The sequence below is a fragment of the Ascidiella aspersa genome, chromosome 4, assembly GCF_963924565.1.
Source record: "Ascidiella aspersa chromosome 4, kaAscAspe10.2, whole genome shotgun sequence".
Classification (NCBI taxonomy): Eukaryota; Metazoa; Chordata; class Ascidiacea; order Phlebobranchia; family Ascidiidae; genus Ascidiella; species Ascidiella aspersa.
Genome location: NC_139450.1, coordinates 3,267,878 through 3,289,734, shown reverse-complemented (window position 1 = coordinate 3,289,734; position 21,857 = coordinate 3,267,878). Strand labels below are relative to the sequence as shown.

At 40.0% G+C, this 21,857-nt stretch overlaps 2 protein-coding genes across 3 annotated transcripts; both read left to right on the top strand.

Annotated features, from left to right (window-relative positions):
* The first annotated feature begins 8,721 nt into the window (after window positions 1-8,721).
* LOC146146685 (tubulin alpha chain, testis-specific-like) lies at window positions 8,722-14,714 on the top strand. 2 transcript variants are annotated; one of them, XM_083386852.1, is made up of 7 exons: window positions 8,722-8,730; window positions 11,444-11,666; window positions 13,259-13,363; window positions 13,433-13,629; window positions 13,699-14,196; window positions 14,262-14,455; window positions 14,525-14,714. In XM_083386852.1, the coding sequence occupies exons 1-7, from the start codon at window positions 8,722-8,724 to the stop codon at window positions 14,658-14,660; spliced, it is 1,362 nt and encodes a 453-aa protein (XP_083242978.1). In that variant the 3' UTR covers window positions 14,661-14,714. The 2 variants fall into 2 exon arrangements, with proteins under 2 accessions (XP_083242978.1, XP_083242976.1); XM_083386850.1 differs by lacking the exon at window positions 8,722-8,730 and adding an exon at window positions 10,051-10,175.
* Window positions 14,715-16,421: 1,707 nt separating this feature from the next.
* Window positions 16,422-19,847, top strand: LOC146146684 (tubulin alpha chain, testis-specific). The gene is made up of 7 exons (XM_083386840.1): window positions 16,422-16,570; window positions 16,713-16,935; window positions 18,042-18,146; window positions 18,219-18,415; window positions 18,676-19,173; window positions 19,259-19,452; window positions 19,522-19,847. Exons 1-7 carry the CDS (start codon window positions 16,568-16,570, stop codon window positions 19,655-19,657), a joined length of 1,356 nt encoding a protein of 451 aa, XP_083242966.1. The 5' UTR covers window positions 16,422-16,567; the 3' UTR covers window positions 19,658-19,847.
* Window positions 19,848-21,857: the final 2,010 nt, after the last annotated feature.

Here is a 21,857-nt window from a genome sequence, read left to right as displayed (position 1 = left end):
GTTCCTCACTCGGGTCGCGCCAATTTGAAGTAACAAGACTTGTTACAAGACGTAATGGAACACTAAGGAATATTCTTAATGCCAAGAACGTCTCTGTTAAGACCTTGCCTTCAATAGATGTTGGAGTATGACTTGATCGCCACACGAACACGTCTCCTGGTTCGTTGTTGGCTTGCAGAGAATGCACAGCCACAATTCCAAGATTGTCTATATTGCTGATATGCCGGAATTCTCTGATGCTAGGAATAGCAAAATGGTCAAAGGCCGTCCTCTTGATAATGGCCTCAAAAGAACCGTTTTGAAGTCTGATTTGTTGGGTAGTTACTGCACGAGCTTTGAAATAAGAATCGACAAAAGGGCAAGATTCCTGATTTTCAAGTAGCCGATCGGAAGCAATTTGCTCTCTTGATGTGCCTGCACTAAACGGGACGTGGATTCGCCACGAAGGTCTTGGAGCTGGCGGGAGATACAGTTCGTAAGAATCTTCGGATTCCGGGGAACGTTCGTGGCTATTTCTTCTGTAATTGTTTCTTCTTTCCGATGGATATCTTCTTATTGGTGGTGATCTTCTGCTTGATTGTGATCTTCTGCTTGATGGTGATCTAGATCTTATGGGCGATCTGGATCCTGAAATTCGTCTAATCAAAGGTGGAGTTCTTGGACCTCGAGATGGCTTGCTCAATTGTATTTTCGCTGTATGATTAGCAGCTGCTGAAGTAGATGCTTGAAGTCTATCAAGATTAACGAAGGGTTTACGTACCTTCTGGACAGGAGAATTTCTGCTTGAATCTGAGCTTGCAGAACTGATTGGCGAGAACTCTGGTTCTCGGCGTACAAACCCTGTTCTGTCCGCTTGCTGCGGTTCGGGTGAGTAGCCTCTATCTGGTTCAGTCACAAAAGCACCCGAGTTTGCTGTCTGAGTAGTAGCTATATAAGCCATTTTATATTGATTGAACACGCTATTTATAGACGAGAATCAGTTAAGAAAATTTCTGCGATAAAGAAAAGATTTACGTCATTAATTCTTATAATACTTAACAAAATATCACGTGATAACAAGGCGTGGTTTAAACCTTTTTCACACTTATTTCTGACGCGAAACATACAAATTTTACGTCAAAATGCGATTGCGAAACAGCCTCTGTCTGCAGTTAAAATGTCAACAGTTTAAAATCACACAACCGGGGAAACCGACTAATGTTCAGACCGCGGTGTTTTGAAACATATACAAAAAAAACGGATGTAAATAACTTGACGCATAAAAATTGGTGTCAACGATTTGAATTTTGCAAATTCGCTGCAAATATTATGTGGTTGCAAGAAATCTACGTAACGGAATTTTACCGAAAACTTTCCGCTTATCGTTTGCACATTGGCTGCAAGGAGTAACGTAAACATTAGAATATGGTTACAAAGAATTTAGGCCATAGATTTTTACTGAAAATTTTCCGTTACGACACATCGATTAAAACAAAAATTCTCTGTGTAAACACAATATGACAAAATGGCTTCTACAGATATTAAACAACTTAAGTTCAAAATTTTATTTAAAATCATGACTTGTACATGACCTTAATGAAGAAAGATAACAATGCAAAAATGTTAAAAATTAAGTTCAACTAAGGTAGTGAAACATGAAACATATATAAGCGATTTAAATTTATCGGGCACTATCTCTTACAACTTCACAACCTTATGCAGCAGCTATGTTTTATCAACTTGAGACCACTACATCACTTTTACAACTCATAATATTCATGAGTTTTTATTAGTTTGGATGTATGCCTTCAGACCACCATGAACAGAAGGAAGTAACATATTTTCAGACCTTAAGATTTATATGCCACAAAAATGAAATTCACGCTAAGATGTGGTTCAAAGAATGAGCGATGCACAGATATCTGATGTACATCACCAAATTTCCAGATGTGCAGACATATTTTGGCATAACTGAAGTTCTAAATCCTACCACAACTCAACCTTTTCTGAAGTGTGCAATTTAGTTATTGAGGTGTGCACACAAACTGCTTTAAAAATATTTGGTATGCATCTGCCACAGAATGCAAACTAGGTGCAATATGCACCATAACAATAGCCAATTGTCATAGTTAAATTTAACACCAAAATATGGGCTTTACTTTTAATTTATAATATTTCAAATATGTATATTACGATTACCTATTAACTATTTGTTGAGGACTTAATTTACATTATAATGGTGACAAAATTTTAGAAAATACAGTTGCAAATCAAAGGTCATCTTATCTAATTTAATATGCCTTGGCATAAATTTTGCTAACTAAGTTTATTATAATGAAGTAAATTAGCTGCAACTATTATTTTCTAGCATTGTAAATGTAAATAATATTGTCTTTTAACTAATAACACTTTGGATGGAAGTCAATAGCCAGAAACAGAATTATTAGCTTTAGCAACAATAAAAGTCTTGGCCCTGGTATAGTCCTACCACAGTGTTGAAACAATTATTACAGCAAGGTACAATATTTGCGTCAGGGTGTTGGTTACTTTTTGGGTAAGGGCCACTGTGGAAAGTATGGGAAGCGCACCTGCGAGTTTTTTTCAACCTTTCAAAAGTGCACCCCGAAAAAAAATCTGAACTGCACCCTAAACATGTAAAACGTTCGTGCACCCCTATTTATACGTTTACAGCGCAATGTATGCAATACAGAGTGCATGAGAAAATCATAACGTGGAAGTCCGGAAATTTGAAAGCAGACGAAAGATGCACTTTTTTAACTTTGTTGAACCCGGTTACGCGGTTACCCGATTTTTTTCGGCCGTGCACCCGCGTGATCTGTCATACTTTCCAGACTGGGGTGAGGGTGGTTTAATTAAGTATTATTATTTAATAATATTGCTTTTCCTACCCAAACCGAAACGCTAACCCGCACCCTAACCCAAATAATGTTCGCTGAGGTAGGCTTCAGCAACAATAAAAGTCTTTAACCTGCTATTTATGGTAAAATTATAAACATCGCATTAACTTGGTACAGTTATAAACATTTCCGCATTTATAATATCCAAAACTGTACAAGATAAAAAAAACTGTAGTCTGCATCGCTTGGCAACGTTTCGTTATGGATGATTAGTCTGCGCATTCGTTGTTCGCCTGTATCCTGTTCTAATACAGTCCGCTTGAAGGGGTGGTACTAAATACCGAATGGTACCGAATGGTACCGAATGGTACCGAATGGTACCGAATGGTACCGAATGGTACCGAATGGTACCGAATGGCACCGAATGGCACCGCATGGCACCGAATGGTACCGAATAGCACCGAATGGTGGGATCGAATGCTAAAGAATGCCAACCAAACTAAACGTCTGTTTTACTCCTAAATCTGATTTAATTTTACACTGAAGCATATCTTGTCGCATGAGAGTATTTTAAAACGTATGAGGCCTAAGGAGGGTTGCAATGAACATGGTACCGAATGAAACCCAATGAAACCCAATATAACCCATTGTAACTCGTAGAATAATCACGAAATACCGAATGGACCCCAATGGAGGAAGAATTTCCGTACTTAATACCGAATGGGACCGAATGGTATCGAATGGTACCGAGTGGAACCCAATAAAATCCAATGGAACCCAATACAACTTATAGGTGAATCACTATACCGAATGGTACCAAATGGAACTCAATGGAATCCAAATGAACCCAATAGAACTCATAGGAGAATCACTAAATACCGAATGGTACCGTACCGAATAGAACCGAATGGAACCCAATAGGACCTATTGTAACTCGTAATAGAAACACTAAATACCGAATGGCACCGAATGGCACCGAATGGTACCGAATGGAACGGAACGGAACACAATAGAACCTATTGTAATTCGTAATAGAAACACTAAATACCGAATGGCACCGAATGGCACCGAATGGCACCGAATGGCACCGAATGGCACTGAATGGAACCGAACGGAACCCAATAGAACCTATTGTAACTCGTAATAGAAACACTAAATACCGAATGGCACCGAATGGCACCGAATGGTACCGAATGGAACGGAACGGAACACAATAGAACCCATTGTAACTCGAAATAGAAACACTAAATACCGAATGGCACCGAATGGCACCGAATGGCACCGAATGGCACCGAATGGTACCGAATGGAACGGAACGGAACACAATAGAACCTATTGTAACTCGAAATAGAAACACTAAATACCGAATGGCACCGAATGGCACCGAATGGCACCGAATGGCACCGAATGGCACCGAATGGCACCGAATGGAACCGAACGGAACACAATAGAACCTATTGTAACTCGTAATAGAAACACTAAATACCGAATGGCACCGAATGGCACCGAATGGCACCGAATGGCACCGAATGGCACCGAATGGCACCGAATGGTACCGAATGGAACGGAACGGAACACAATGGAACCTATTGTAACTCGTAATAGAAACACTAAATAACGAATGGCACCGAATGGCACCGAATGGAACAGAACGGAACCCAATGGAACCTATTGTAATTCGTAATAGAAACACTAAATACCGAATGGCACCGAATGGCACCGAATGGCACCGAATGGCACCGAATGGCACCGAATGGCACCGAATGGCACCGAATGGCACCGAATGGCACCGAATGGCACCGAATGGCACCGAATGGCACCGAATGGAACCGAACGGAACCCAATAGAACCTATTGTAATTCGTAATAGAAACACTAAATACCGAATGGTACCGAATGGCACCGAATGGTACCGAATGGAACCGAACGGAACCCAATAGAACCCATTGTAACCCGAAAAAGAAACACTAAATACTGAATGGTACCGAATGGCACCGAATGGAACCGAACGGAACACCATAGAACCCATTGTAACTCGTAATAGAAACACTAAATACCGAATGGGAGCGAATGGCACCGAATGGTACCGAATGGAACCGAATGGTACCGAATGGAACCGAATGGAACCGAATAGAACCTAACGGAACCCAATAGAACTTATTGTAACTCGTAATAGAAACACTAAATACCGAATGGTACCGAATGGTACCGAATAGTACCGAATGGCACCGAATGGAACCGAACAGAACCCAATAGAACCCATTGTAACTCGAAATAGAAACACTAAATACCGAATGGTAGCGAATGGCACCGAATGGTACCGAATGGAACCGAATGGAACCTAACGGAATTCATTGTAACTCGGAACCATTCAGTATTTAGTGTTTCTATTACGAGTTACAATGGGTTCTATTGGGTTCCGTTCGGTTCCATTCGGTGCCATTCGGTACTATTCGGTACCATTCGGTATTTAGTGTTTCTATTACGAGTTACAATGAATTCTATTGGGTTCTATTCGGTATTTAGTGATATTCTTACGAGTTACAATGGGTTTTATTCGGTTCTATTCGGTTCCATTCGGTGCCATTCGGTACCATTCGGTATTTAGTACGGTAATTCCCCTAAGAGTTACATTGGGTCGAACGAGCTACATTAGGTCCTGTTTGAATCTTTTCGGTTCCATTGGGGTCCATTCGGTATTTCGTGATTATTCTACGAGTTACAATGGGTTATTTTGGGTTTTATCGGTACCATGTTCATTGCAACCCTCCTTAGGCCTCTTACGTTATAAAATACTCTTATGCGACAAGGGACAAGATATGCTTCAGTGTAAAATTAAATCAGATTTAGGAGTAAAACAGACGTTTAGTTTTGTTGGCATTCGTTAGCATTCGATCCCACCATTCGGTGCTATTCGGTACCATTCGGTGCCATGCGGTATCATTCGGTATCATTCGGTATCATTCGGTACCATTCGGTATTTAGTACCACCCGCTTGAAGCGTACAATTTTTAACACATGTTCTAATATAGACGCTTCAAAGCCCCGAATTATCCCAACACGAGCGCTACAAGCGCTGAAAACAAATCGAATCGGGTGGCAGCGCCATGTTTGGCAATAAGGCACGAAGCTTAAGTTGACCTTTTTTAAGCAGAAGGCAAGCAGCAGTTCGATTTCTACCAGCACCTCGTTTTGTGGCGCCCTGTAGGAATTTCACGAGCCAGGGCTAAAATGTGTGTGCGCCCAATTACGCGTGCGGTGTTCATGTTCGTATTACAGTTTGCTGTACAGTTTTATCAGCCAGACTAAAAATGTAAAGCTGTTATTAAAGTTTCACTTTGATCTGATCGTAAAACTTCCATTATCACTTCTGAGAAAACGATTTTTAAATAAAATCGCGAAATCCTATAAATATTTATTGCTTTTCTTGCTTTAATGTTTAATACATAGGGAACAGTTTGGATCTACTAAACGCAATAACAAACTGTTAACAAATTACGCCATTTTATGGGACCTACTTGAAAGATTCCGTCTCATGTATTGGTGATCCTGTTCTAACTGGAACATCTGACACGTTGCCATAGCGACGTGAGTGGTCTAAATTTTTCAGTGAACCTCCCAAAACTGCCATAACTGCTTTCCAGTGGCTGTTGCCTGCCTTCGACACTTAGCAAAACAAAACCTACAACGAAATAAAATAATTTGCAAATGCAAGAGCATACCTTCAGTTCTCTACCTTTAAGTCAGGGGTTCTTAACCTGTGATCCGTGGACTTAGAGAAAAAAGTACATTGAAAATAATGCTTTTGGTGCCTTCTTCTTGAATGTATTTAGACTCAATTTCAATTTCATATTTACGCAAAAGTTTGACCGAAAACAGCAAGTTTTAAAATTATAATTGTTTTGTAGGTTTTTAAATTCTAATTGTTAAGTAATTTAAGACCCAGGTCCACGCGAACCGATTTTTGTTTCAAAAACTGTCGTTAACTAAAAAAACTGATTTAAGAAAAATTAAACGAATTAAAATATCGAAAGAAGTGCTTTACTTATATAATTTACGTAAGACTACTCCAGATTAAATGCCATCGCCAATACTTTTACCTTGTTTACGTCATCAACTATGACGTATTGAAATTGTGCTGGCGTAACTGAACTACTGCTGATGGTATACGGATCTTTGGCTTGCATTGAACATCGTTTCTGGAGTGATTTCAACCTAAGAAGTTTGTAAAGCATGATGAATATTTAAAAAAAAGTTCAACAGATTTTTTGTTCGTTAAACTTTAAATTTGCTTCACTTTTTGAGAAGTACAATAGCCTAAAGAAACTTTTGATAATCTAGTTACTTTCTTTCACAGATGTACATACAATTGCACACTTTAATTCGACAATTCCTTGTACTAAAAATTTTGTAAAAGATATTTATCCAGCGGTAGACTTATATTTCCACCACTAGGTTGTGCACTAAGGGTTATCTTAATCGTTCAGCAACGCCTTTATGAATAAGACTCCCATATACTGTATTGTGGCTTTTAAGAAACACATTTTGTACCAACTTGCTTGTTACGTTGTGGAACAGTATAGCAACAATTTTTTGACGTTTTGGTTTGGATGTATATGTGCACAATAAAGCTTTTTTTAGGTGAAATAAATATTAATTGAACTTATTTTCGTGTTTCAGAATAAAATTCCTAATGACACTAAATACACTTTCATATGACCTTCTTTTTAGGTGATATAACTATCGATTTTTTCGTTAAATGCCAATACATTATGTAAGTTAAACTAGATATGTTTTTAAAAAATTGCAGTATGTTCCATAATTTAATATACCAACGCGTAACCTTATAACTCAGGAATAAGTTTATTCAAGAACTAAAACTTCTAGTGCACATTACCGACAATATAATTGGGAAAACCTATTATTTAAAACGATTGACGAAAACATACAAAGTTAAAGATTTGCATTAGGTTAAACCAACGCGGTATGTGTTTTTTGTGTGAATAATGGGGTCTTACCTTTTACTCAATCTTATTTCGGTGAGAGCTGTACCGTCAGATTCAGCACCCTTGACCAAGCGACTGTATGTTGCGAGACCGAAAGCGCCTTGTCTGAACAAAGGCTTATCGATTGCACTTGCCAGCAGTGTACGCCAGGCAGCTGGATGGCCTAATCGTTGTGATTCGAATGTAGCCAGGGCAACGAATACACAAGTACAAGCCACAGCAGACAACATACGAAGCCAGGCTCGTTTGGATGATAGCTGAACGCAGATTTGCTGGGCTGGTTGCTGGGCGATTACACCGCACCCATGTTTGCCGAGCGATAGGAGGCCAAACAAATTGGCTTTGTGCTTTCTTTCCCGGCGGTAAAGCATGTCGCGGCAAGACGCCTATTACGTACAAGACCTGCTTTTTAATATGCTCTTTAATTCGCGTTACTCAATCCCTGGAAATGCGGATAAATGCTTGGGTGAAATCGTGAAAACAAAGCAATCACAGCGATTTAAATTCGAATTTAAAAGAGTGGTCCCTTTTGTGGAAAACCTTTAAATTGAAACGCTTCAATAATGAATTCAAGCATTCTAGCAACGCTACGTAATTACATTACACAACTTATCGTATGACGGCGGCGTTCGCTTGATACAAATTAAAATCCCAGTTGATTAGATTTGATACAATTCAGTTCGATATCATGTGTCGCTCTTTGGTACCGCCCTGCCAGCTTTTTAAGGTGCTTGAAGTACGACGTACTCAACAACCTTCTAGTGACCGACTGAGTGCCTAGTTGCTGGAAACAGACTAAGATCGATTCCATGTCAGGCCTTTGTGACCCAGAAGTGGATACACGTGTCAGTTTCTTCAGGGGGCCTGGCCTGATTGTTTATGCCGCGTGTAGGCTGGAGTGTTCGTAACTTTTCCGACAAGAACCCCGACGACTTTGTTTCGGAGTTATGTGATGTAACTTATCTCTCTTTTGGAGAGGTCACCTTATACCAAAACTGTAAACGCGCTTATGGAATATTTTCTTGCCTCGTTTAAAATTTCGTGCTGTGGTGTGAATCGTGGCTTGGTTCGAGCAACACACGCTATGTTATATGAAACACCATCCATTATAATCGGAAGGATCAATTTGAGACTATGGCTACATGCACATTTTACAATTTTTTTTTTTTTTTTTTTTTTTTGAACCTTTTTATTGATATCTACCTGACAAGATGTTTTACTGTTATTTTATATTTGCAACGTTGATCCAATAAACCGCTAATAATGGTCTCCAGTTGCTTTTTGACACTATTATTTTATTGCCGTAAAGTAGGTTTACCCTTTGTTTTCCATCACAGCTTGTTTGTAATATTGGCTTACTTTTACTTGCGGGATACAACACAGACAGCCCTACAAAAGCCTTTTGTGCTACAACCTATTTTGACTTAAAGCTTTTGTTATAACCTGTCCTGTAGGAAATTGAATGGTGCCCTGCCCCTTTAAGTAAATTTGACAAAATTTTAATAACAATCAAATTGATTGCATGTTATAAAAGCCGTCACCTGTTAACAAAACCTGGGAACTTTATTATCAGGTTTAACTGTTTTTCGCCCTGTATTTTTATCTCTAAAGCTCGCAACTTAAGGCACAGTCTGAAATATTTTAGTATATCCAATTTTGAAATCTACATTCAGTAATCAAGTCTAGGCACAACTCCGAAGTCTTAAACCTTATCTGTGAATAGAAATAGATACAACTAAGAGGACAAGAAATGTGCATTAGGGTTATGTTTGATAAGTTAACCCCCAGGCGCAATTTTGGAACATGCTAATTGTGGGTTATTATTGGTCACTTAAATACACAAGGTACTCAACAGTTATATAGAGTTAGTTATTTTCACATAACTTAACAGATTTCATAACTAAATAGCTTCAAACGAAACGTGATTATCAACTAATGGTATTATTTGCAACATTTGACAAATGGCAAATCAAATTATTTGTTATATATGTAATCCTAAAACCCCAGGAATGATAAATAAGGTCTTTCCAAACCCGCATTCCCCGAAAAACAAATAAAACTTGCGTGGCGTTAAAATAATTTCCAACCAATAACATTATCTAATTTGAATTGTTTTCTAGAACAAATAACAACCAATCAAAAGCCTTAGTTACCTAAATCTTGTCCAATCAGGCCCGAAACACTGTTTACTATTACGTCATAGTGGCCCAGGTACATCAGACAAACACTCCAGTTTTGCGCACATTCAGTGGTGAAGTCACATCGTAAAGTTGTGTCTCGTTCCTCTGCGCAAATTTGCTGGAAAATCTTCGATCTCCTAATTCAGAACCATGGTACGTTGACTTGGTATGCTTTATTTTGTTGTTAATACTTGTGTTGTAAGTTTTAAGGTTGATTTAACTCTATTCGTCGTAGGTGAACAACTGTTTTGCGGTGTACAGTTAATGAGGGCTAGCTAAAAAGTACACTTCTAGACTTATCTAGGCGGCGTTAATAATGGCTGCTGGTGTTTCACCGCCTATTTGTTCACACAAAGTATCAAGTGTTGAACGGTCATTTTTAACAAAGCTTGATACTATTTTAACGCAAAATGGGAAATGTTCGCTTATAAAATGTCGAAATCTAAACATGCAAATACTTGGCGCTGGTTTTCTACCACTTTTTTTAAAGTACAGTACCAAAACGAGTTGTTAAAATTGAAATTTCAAGGAAGAAATAAAAATAATAATAATACTTGATCAACTCAAACGCTAACTCGCACCCAAATAATTTTAGCAAAATAAACCCACCGAACGAAAAAGTAGGATTCAAGTAACGTTTTGTTCACGCAAAGTTGCGAGTACTGAACCGTTGGCGATTTTTAACAAAGTTTGATGCTAAAATGGGGATGGTTGAAAATAAATCGCCAATAATGCAAACATCGGCACTGGTCTAGAATCCTACCACAATTATTAAATCAACGCACAATATTTGGGTTAGGGTGCGAGTTTCAAGTGTTATTATATTTATTATTTAATAACACTTATTATACATCCTACTCAACCAAATTTCGAACTAAAGGTCGCCAACTGTTAATTGTAAATTTGGAATACCAAATAGTAAAATTGTGGGTGGATAAATAATAAGATTATTTAATAACTAACCCAAATATTGTGCGTTGTGGTAGGATTCTAGACCAGCGCCCAAAATGGGATTGTCGAAAAATAAATCGCCAATAATGCAAACACCGGCACTGGTCTAGAATCCTACCACAATGGACGTTATTAGGGTTTGGATTTAGGTAGGTTAATCAATATTATTAAATATTAATACTTGACTCACCCAAACACTAACCGAAAAAACCCAAAACAATGTGCGTTGATTTAATAATTGTTTTAACGCTGTGCTATGATTGTAGACCAGCGCCCAGAAATCAACTTACGGGAATATTTCTGCATTATATTTTTTATGCTGTGTTGTATACCTTCACAAAACTTGACTAAAAGCGTCCAGGTTCCTAGCACCGCTTTATAACACGGCTGCGGTTTGCGATATAGATATCGCGTGCGAATGAAACCCCAATCAATAACTTAGGGTGCAAATGTGTCTTTAACATTTCTAGCGTGAATGTATCTCAATCCACGTCGGCCAAGCCGGAGTCCAAATCGGAAACGCCTGTTGGGAGCTTTACTGCCTCGAACATGGCATTCAGCCCGACGGTCAGATGCCCAGCGATAAAACTATCGGCGGCGGCGACGATTCCTTCAACACTTTCTTCAGTGAAACCGGAGCGGGAAAGCACGTGCCGAGAGCCGTGTTCGTCGATTTGGAACCGACTGTTGTCGGTTAGTCAATAAAACATGTTTTATTTTCACAATAACCTTTTTTCCACAGATAATTTTACTTTGTAAGGGTTTCATTATTACAGGTTTGACATTGAGTTGGATGATAAATGTTCAGGGTTGATCAATTTCCGCTGTGGGTTGGAAGCAGCTTCGACAAGTAAAAGTTAAACATTAACTTGAATTCATGCCGTAACGCAAAGCTTATTCAAGCATGTTAAATTCATTTCCGCGACTCGTGGGTATGACGTCACAGTCGCGCGGCGCGTTTTCGCCTCCTTAAACAAAGAACGGCGACCTGCTTTTAGTTTACTTCCTCCCTTTTGTGTCAAGCAATGAAATAAAAAAATTTAGTCGCTTTAGTTCTACTTTTTAAGGTGCTTTGTTCGTTCCCGGTTTACTTCTCAATCCCATCCACTTGTGTTTTCCGCTTGAGTGACTTCTGAAGTACCCTTAAGTTATATTTGCTCATTCCCATTTCCCTCCTCACCTCCTAACATGTGTTAGGAACCTCGCTCGTGATAAATTATATAAAGATTCATTGTTTCATGGTTTTGTGCCCAAAGCCTCGTTTGTTATGCGCTGGCTATTTTTAGCGCCAATGTTTAACCTAGTAAAAGGACCGGGACTTTCACTATAATCTGGCTATTCCATTATCTATGTGATTGCTAAACTCAGTCTACACAACTCAAAATGGTAAAAGGGTCGCAACAAGAAAATAAAACATCATGGCCGTATACTGAAGTTTATATTGTCCAAAAATATACCGTTCAATGTTCTTTTAGCGTACTCGTGGGCTACCCAGAAACCCAGTCTTAAGAATTTTCTACTTAAAAGGATACGTGACGTATTAGGCACACAAAAGAGATTCGCATATTACTTTCGCAGAGTTTGAGTCACGCGATGCAACTTGCCATAATATGCATAACGCTTTTAGATTTGCGCACATGGGAAAACTGTTCACTGAGAAGGTAGCGAAAGAGCTAAGCTCACTTATTTAATATTCACTTTAACATCGTTCAAACCGAAAAGTTCACAAAAAGTGTAATTAAATTAATACAAAAGGTCGCAGACTGAGAAGTTTGCGAAGCGTTCCCTTAACCTAATATTGCCTGTTACGCTTTTGGCTACTTTAATTTCGGTTGCCAACAATGGCGTTTTGACGCATTTCTAACAGGCTGGGCTTCATTTATTTTTAACAGATTCCAACGTTAATATATTCACAAGTAACAACTAACTTGGGAAATTCGGTGATTTCGTAAGCATTTGACGGCACAGAAGTTATCACTTCGTTCCGGATCGTTTGTTGCGCAGGCCTGATTGCCAGCATTAGGGCAAATAAGGGAAATTTCGAACTGTACTATGGAATAACATCACGGTGCCTGTTACGTTGTGTGCCACTCCATATCCTTTCACTACTAAAGTTTCAAAATGCAAAGTTTCGTGGCATAAAGTTTTACAAATGCTTAGATGTCTGCTTGGAAACAAACAATACACACACCTAGGAAGACTGTATGGGCACCTATTTTGTTTTACTCATCAACATGACATTCACCCGTGATTACCGAATATACCTAATCGTGTGTTAATTTCAGATGAGGTCCGCACCGGAACCTACCGCCAGCTGTTCCACCCCGAGCAGTTGATCACCGGCAAGGAAGATGCCGCCAACAACTACGCTCGTGGACATTACACCATCGGTGAGTTGCTGCCTGCACGATTTGCTTTTCTGCTTACTAGATGGTGAACTAATAAATGTTTGGTTTCAGGAAAGGAAATCGTCGACTTGGTCCTCGACCGCATCCGCAAGTTGGCCGATCAGTGCACCGGTCTCCAGGGATTCCTCATCTTCCATTCATTCGGAGGAGGAACTGGATCCGGATTCGCGTCTCTTCTCATGGAGAGATTGTCAGTCGACTACGGAAAGAAGTCCAAGTTGGAGTTTGCTATCTACCCCTCACCACAGGTAAAACGGAATTCATAGTTATTGTCATTTTTTTCTCTGGGCAATTTATATAACGTTTCCTTTTTTTAGGTATCAACCGCCGTTGTTGAGCCCTACAACTCCATCCTAACCACCCACACCACTCTGGAGCATTCCGACTGTGCTTTCATGGTCGACAACGAGGCCATCTACGACATTTGCCGCCGAAACCTCGACATCGAACGACCAACTTACACCAACCTGAACCGTCTCATCGGCCAGATTGTGTCTTCAATCACCGCTTCTCTGCGGTTTGATGGCGCTCTCAATGTCGATTTGACTGAGTTCCAAACCAACTTGGTGCCATACCCACGTATCCACTTTCCATTGGTCACTTACGCCCCAGTGATCTCGGCCGAGAAAGCTTACCACGAGCAACTTTCTGTTGCCGAGATCACCAACGCTTGCTTCGAGCCAGCCAATCAGATGGTGAAATGCGATCCACGTCACGGCAAGTACATGGCTTGTTGCATGTTGTACCGTGGTGACGTCGTCCCTAAGGATGTCAACGCCGCCATTGCAACCATCAAGACTAAGCGTACCATCCAGGTAATTATTAAAACACAGTTTATTTTTTATGTTTTCCACATTGTCTAAACTTTCCTAATTTCTAGTTCGTGGATTGGTGCCCAACTGGCTTCAAGGTTGGAATCAACTACCAACCTCCAACTGTTGTTCCTGGTGGTGATTTGGCAAAGGTGCAGCGTGCAGTTTGCATGTTGAGCAACACAACTGCCATCGCTGAAGCCTGGGCTCGTTTGGATCACAAGTTCGACTTGATGTACGCCAAGCGTGCCTTCGTCCACTGGTAAGTTGCTTTGCTTTAAATTACCCTGTTCATTTCCGAGTTAATGCCAATGACTGATTTTTATCAAAGGTATGTTGGCGAGGGAATGGAAGAAGGTGAATTCTCAGAAGCTCGCGAGGATCTGGCAGCTCTGGAGAAGGATTACGAGGAGGTTGGAGTCGATTCGGTCGAGGGCGAAGCTGAAGAAGCCGAAGATGAATATTAAACTCGCGTTTTTCAATTCGCCTTGAAGAAATAAAAGTTGAGCAAACAAAACGTCCTTGTTTAATTATGCTCCGTTTGGTTTTTAGCTTCGTGTTTATCATATGCTTGAAGTTTCAAGTCCGAAGTACTTTTATCGCTTGAGTGAATCATTAACGTGATGCTTCGGGTCGATTAAAACTGACTCCTTAAGTAAAGTATAAAGAGTTAAGAAAAGGAATCTTTGTTATTTAAACTCTCATCTATTTAGTGGTTGTCGTCACCCGCAAGATATTGGGAACCAATAAAATATAACCAATTAGGAGCAAAAGCAACCGACCGTCACCATTACAGTTTTCAATTAATGAATCAAGCGTAGCTTCAGTCAAACAATGTCTAATAAAAATAAATGAACCCTCAAACCAGGGGTGGGCAACCTTTTTAACACAAGGGCCAGTTAGGAAATGTAATGCTTGCAGGAGGGCCGCACATCAGATAAACACTAATTCACATGTTTAGCTTTTACGATGACGCCTTTCTCGCACGGATGGCTCAGTACAATTTAATCAACAGCCTTAATTTTAAACCAGCTGTTAAACATAACATCTCAGTCAAACACCTTGACCGTACTAGACAAGTGTAATTGTTGCAAAACAATTGTTTATTATACAACGTGACACAAGTAAAACTTTATGAATGAAGATTGTTTTATAATAGATGCTATCCATTCGAGTTCAACTGTAAAAGTGTAGCGGTGTAGCCTATGGGTTACATCGCACTTCAAACAGGAAGCTGATAGAGCAAACGTGCAAACATGGTGCACTAATCAGTCTTATTTAGGGAAAATTAGCTGGAAGAAAGTGAAGGGCCGTACGTTGCCCACCCCTGCCTTAAACCGTAACTTTATCTCGTGCAAACTGAAATCCGGAAATTTTAACCAAATTTTGATACAATCCGTCTAGATTTTTTTTTCCAATTTTGAAATGTGTTTTTAATTGACCCTGGTTTACGCATCATACGCAATATATTTGAAGGTCACGCAACATATCGAAAACTTAAAAAAGGTCGCGAGAACAGTAAGGTTGGGAACCACTGAATTCTATGAACTCAAACATGTAATTACGGGAAATCATCATTTGAGAAAATAAACTGCGAAAGCATTGCGGTAAATATCCGACGCAAAAATTCGTAGTTTATCGCCCCTTAGTTGCAGTGATTCCAAAGTATGGTGGATGGCTTGTCGTTCCTTACAAACGAATTACTTTACAAATATTAAAACTGTTGCCGGTAAACACATCAATCTCCCCACGCCCATTAAAAAGAACCCGGTAACCCAGAGAGATGAACACGTTATTTACGAGCCCTGAAAAGATCAGACTTTGTGTCAACATTATCTGTGCTCGGAAGATCCGAGTGGGCGGCCGACTACAATAAGGTTTGACCTGCTTCGCCAAATTACATTCGCCTTTCGGTTTTTGTGTCGCACCCGTGGCATTGTTCGGTATGAAAAGGCGCGATCAGTCAGGCGTAGTCCTTCCACGCGGGTTCTTTGAAAGGCTTTATTGGCGTTGCCATGGAGTGAGTAGGTCGCGCGATGCTGCAGCAATTTCACGTCGGGATGCCGCGCGAAGTCGACCAATCAGATTGAAGGATGCGCTCGTCTAGCTCTGAATTGTCCAATGAACTCCATTAACAAAAGAGCACTCGAGAGCGCGCGCGGCGTGAAGCCTCTGTTTGCTGTGTTACGCCACGCCGAAAAACGCGAGGATCCCGCCAGTTTCGCAACCGCCCGCGATATATAACCCACACGGCTCCCTCACGCCTTAACAGTTCAGCGGTGATCAAGCTCGTAAAATTGCTGTAAAACCCTGTCTCGGTCTACAAAGCTGTTGTTTGTATATTCTACTGTGATTAACCACATCAACTATCAAAATGGTGAGCATGGCATTTTATGCCTCTGTTTAAAAACAATATAAAAGTGTGTTCAAAGTATTAAGTTTTTACGTAAGTACAATTTATGTATATTTCAAATCAAGAATAGTTTCACTTATGTGGAATTAACCATATTTCATAACAGCGTGAATGTATCTCTATCCACGTCGGCCAAGCCGGAGTTCAAATCGGAAATGCCTGTTGGGAGCTTTACTGCCTCGAACATGGCATTCAGCCCGACGGTCAGATGCCCAGCGATAAAACTATCGGCGGCGGCGACGATTCCTTCAACACTTTCTTCAGTGAAACCGGAGCGGGAAAGCACGTGCCGAGAGCCGTGTTCGTCGATTTGGAGCCCACTGTTGTCGGTAAGTTACACGTGAATAGGCTACTCAAGGATTTAGTCAATCCCAGCTTTGTTTTTCGAAGATTCAAAAATAGCGTCACGTAAAACATGGTCAATGAGAGTGTCTGACAACTCTCCGGTGTCTAATATGCCTTGAAATATATTAACGCATTTATTTCTTAGTCCTAACTAAGAAAGGTATCCGGCGTTGCCTAAACAGCTCGAGACGCCGCGTTTAAAGTTGTAGGCCTAAAGCAAAGTTACGATTTCGCGCAACCAAATTTACACCAGTGCAGAGGAAATTTTACTAAAATATTTTATTCTAAACTGATGTCATTGTCATGTACGTTTTAAGGTTGTACGATGAAAAATAGATTAGTAATGTCACAATGTCGGAAATGAATCACGTTAAGTGCGAACAGAATTACTGGCCCGGAACAATCCAACTTCAGTTAAGGGCCTCTTGAAATTCTAGTGGCCCAAAGGCGGGAATTTGCACGAACTTGTAATTTGTTTTAGACCAACAAGATAAACTGTTAAATTTTATGAGAAAGGGGACAAGCTACGTGATATTCAGCAACAGCGGGTTTTGACATTTGTTTAGCCAAATATTGTTTTTTGCGATTTAGCAGAATAAGATTTTCGGACTAAAACTGAAAAAAAAAACACCTAAGCCCCAATTACTGTAAAGTCAACAAAAGTTTACACACTCTGATTTCAAAGTTCAATTAGTGTTTTGACGACCCTCGAAGGTGTTCTGTTTACGTACTTTTGACAAGGACTTGGTAATTTGCTGAATAGTGTAAAAAAGCAAATATACCCTCGCGCCATGTTGTTCTATCCTTTGTTGTTAGTGACGCGTCTTAAAACCAATGTGAGCGAACAAAGGTCGGCGCCATACCGCACCCTTGTGGCCAGATTGCTAGTCATTGGAATAACAGCAAGGTCGTTTTTTACTGTTGCTAAGTGTATTGGCGAGATTCCAGATCTAAATAAAACAACAACTAGTTCATTGTAATATATTAACAAAAGTATCTGTTTAAACACCTTTACTTTTTCTGTGGTTATTTTAGTCCACATACAGCGTTTTGCAAATTACGTTATCAAGAAAGTATCACTTTTATTTAGATGAGGTCCGCACCGGAACCTACCGCCAGCTGTTCCACCCTGAGCAGTTGATCACCGGCAAGGAAGATGCCGCCAACAACTACGCTCGTGGACATTACACCATAGGTGAGTTGCTGCTTTCCCAAATGGCTTTTTTTTGCTTTGAAGCACGTGAGCTAATCAATGGTTTGGTTTCAGGAAAGGAAATCGTCGACTTGGTTCTCGACCGCATCCGCAAGTTGGCTGATCAGTGCACCGGTCTCCAGGGATTCCTCATCTTCCACTCCTTCGGAGGAGGAACTGGATCCGGATTCGCGTCTCTTCTCATGGAGAGGTTGTCAGTCGACTACGGAAAAAAGTCTAAGTTGGAGTTTGCTATTTACCCGGCCCCACAGGTAAAAACATCCTAAGTTCTGGTATACCGCGATTTTTATGTGATGAAACGATAATTGTTTTGTTTATTGCATTGTGCAACTGAAACTTAATACATATGTGTGTTCAACTGCGGTCTGTGTTGCTTCGGGCGAAATATTACATATCCGACTTCATTGTATGGTGTGCTTAGAAAATATAGGCTGCGTTTACAAAACAGAGTTTGGTGTCATTCTGTGTCGCAACGTTTCGTCAATCGGGTCATGTTACGCTTTTCCATCAGATTTCAACCGCCGTGGTTGAGCCATACAACTCCATCCTGACCACCCACACCACTCTGGAGCATTCCGACTGTGCTTTCATGGTCGACAACGAGGCCATCTACGACATTTGCCGCCGAAACCTCGACATCGAACGACCAACTTACACCAACCTGAACCGTCTCATCGGCCAGATTGTGTCTTCAATCACCGCTTCTCTGCGGTTTGATGGCGCTCTCAACGTCGATTTGACCGAGTTCCAAACCAACTTGGTGCCATACCCACGTATTCACTTCCCATTGGTCACTTACGCTCCAGTGATCTCGGCTGAAAAAGCTTACCACGAGCAACTTTCTGTTGCCGAGATTACCAACGCTTGCTTCGAGCCAGCCAATCAGATGGTGAAATGCGATCCACGTCACGGCAAGTACATGGCTTGTTGCATGTTGTACCGTGGTGACGTCGTCCCTAAGGACGTCAACGCCGCCATTGCAACCATCAAGACCAAACGTACCATCCAGGTAATTATTAAAAACGGTGTAGTTCTTATATTTCCAGTAAACTTTCTTATATTTTTCGCATTTTCTTAATTATGTTTATTTGCAGTTCGTGGATTGGTGTCCAACTGGCTTCAAGGTAGGAATCAACTACCAACCTCCAACTGTTGTTCCTGGTGGTGATTTGGCAAAGGTGCAGCGTGCAGTTTGCATGTTGAGCAACACAACTGCCATCGCTGAAGCCTGGGCTCGTTTGGATCACAAGTTCGACTTGATGTACGCCAAGCGTGCCTTCGTCCACTGGTAAGTTGCGTTGCTTTAAATTACCCTGTTCATTTCCGAGTTAATGCCAATGACTGATTTTTATCAAAGGTATGTTGGCGAGGGAATGGAAGAAGGTGAATTCTCAGAAGCTCGCGAGGATCTGGCAGCTCTGGAGAAGGATTACGAAGAGGTTGGAGTCGATTCAGTCGAGGGCGAGGCTGAAGAAGGAGAAGATGAATATTAGAGATTCTTAGAAGCAGCGACGAAGCCATATAGTTGAACAGCCACTTAGCATTTTTGTCGATTTCACTTCCACTTTTAGCCATTCCTGCTTTGCATTCATTTTTTTAGATAAGTTTACCGCTCTGCCCCTTTTCTCACGAACTGAAAATACAATAAACTTGCGCTGGTATTCTGCTGTGCAGCGTTTTGTACCCGTTGTGTTGCACTCTGTTTAGCGTAGATTACCTAATTTGACACATCGACGCCAAACTACATACATAACTGATGCCATATTTTTTCAAATGCCTAACTACAAGAAACAGAGAACTGTCAACACAAAAAATAAACTCGCTAAAACAATAATTACCAGACTAGTCACTAGTCAGATCTGTACTGGATTAAATTTGTTGTCCTGCGATCAATTATCCTTAAAAAGCTTGAAGGCCGTTTCGCAATCTTTTTTGGCTTGCGGCACCGAAAAAAATTATAAATAGTTCGCGGCACCCTTCCTCGTATTCTTTGCTCGTATATATTTAAGTGGTTAACTATAATGTTACAATAAACGAGATTAAAACAGCACATTAACTGTGCCACAAGTTGAGAAAACCTTTTTAATTATTGGCACCTTGATAGTACACAAAAAATTGTCTTAAGAAGCTTACCAATAGAGAAAAAAAATGGAATCCTAAAGATTTTGAAATATCTTTAGGCACCCTTGAGCGTTGTGAACCACTGCACTGGTGAAACGAATTGGTTGTAAATTTCTTTAAACAAATCCTAGTTTTATCCAGTTCAAGACTCCTTTCCTTAAATTAAATTATCTGTACATGATTTGTTTTCTTTTACTTCTTAACCCAAACCACGTGACATAATAGTTTTGAAGTCATATCAGAAAGTAAAAATAAAGTGATGGGTCTAACCCCAATTCCAGCGAATCTAAGTAAGTATAACTAATGTTTATTTTTCATTCGCTTGAAAGAAAAAAATGACTAAGTATAAATAGAGAATAAATTCATGTGCTATACGGCCGGAGCAGCGATGGTTCCGATAGACCAGGGGTCGGCAACCTTTTTTTAGTCGCGGGCCAAAACCAAACTTAAAAAGGTTCTGCGGGCCGCACAAAAGTATAACTAAGAATTGTGTTATTAAAATGTTAGAACAACTGTGAATCAGGCACAGGCCTTTGATATTTTTTGCACTTAAAAACGGGTTTAGTTACATTTACAGAGGTGGCAAAGTGTTGACGCAAAGCGAAGAAAAGTGTAATAAAACTACTTTAAGGGAACGTGATAATTAAGTTAATCTAGCTCAGTGTTTGTTAACGAGCGAGCCCGATTTTTGTTGTAAAGGGCTACCGGTATTTCTTAATAGAAACAAAATAGAAAAAATTTCAAAATACTTAATATAAAAGTCAAAAAATATGTGAAATAGACTCGTGTCTAATTTTACAAAGAGGCGGCGGGCCGGATGAATTACATCGGCGGGCCAAAACCGGCACGCGGGCCGTAGGTTGCCGACCCCTGCGATAGGCCTTTCAGTCAGGTGCACGGTAAAGGTAAAATTAAATATAGTTAAAACTTTTTTACAAATAAATGTAGCACCTAAAATAACCTAGGCGAACTTGGCGCGTCTAGATTTTTTATAGGGCAATATCTTCGAAAGTTGTGCCGCTAATAAGCTGAATTTCATATACAGTCCTTGTATTAGCTTTAGCAACTCAGAAAACACATTTTTAGCAAAAATATTATTATTCATTTTTATGAATTTTGATATTCAGCCATATTAACATCCAATTGTCGAGCTTTCTCGCTGAACTTTTCACTAAATAAACTACTTTAGGCGCGCCAGGTTTTACCTAGGTCATAAAATAAAAGTGAATACATTGAAGTTTGACGTCGTGAACATAACAATAATTGAAGCAATCAAAGTAATCAAAAGAAGTAACTCGACGGGATAACTTTTGTTGTATATTTTGTCCGGGGAGTATTTTCAGAACCTTATTTTTATGGTTGGTTCAATAAGTTGGTCATTATAAATAGCGTTGTTTAGCATATTATTTCATAATATTATATATATAGGGCAAATATTCTTGTTTCTGCAAGCAAAACAGTTAGCCTACAAGCCGGAAAATGTCTTGCCTTCACCTATGACTTACAGATGCAGGGAAGTCGTTAGCAAAGGGATACATTTTATGTGATCGTTTTTTTGTAAAGACTATGCAA

Coding starts and splice junctions, on each gene's coding strand:
- LOC146146685 (XM_083386852.1), top strand. Junction 13,630..13,698: donor CTATCTACCCCTCACCACAG/GTAAAACGGAAT, acceptor TCCTTTTTTTAG/GTATCAACCGCCGTTGTTGA. Junction 14,197..14,261: donor AGACTAAGCGTACCATCCAG/GTAATTATTAAA, acceptor CCTAATTTCTAG/TTCGTGGATTGGTGCCCAAC.
- LOC146146684 (XM_083386840.1), top strand. Junction 16,936..18,041: donor TTTGGAGCCCACTGTTGTCG/GTAAGTTACACG, acceptor ACTTTTATTTAG/ATGAGGTCCGCACCGGAACC. Junction 19,174..19,258: donor AGACCAAACGTACCATCCAG/GTAATTATTAAA, acceptor GTTTATTTGCAG/TTCGTGGATTGGTGTCCAAC.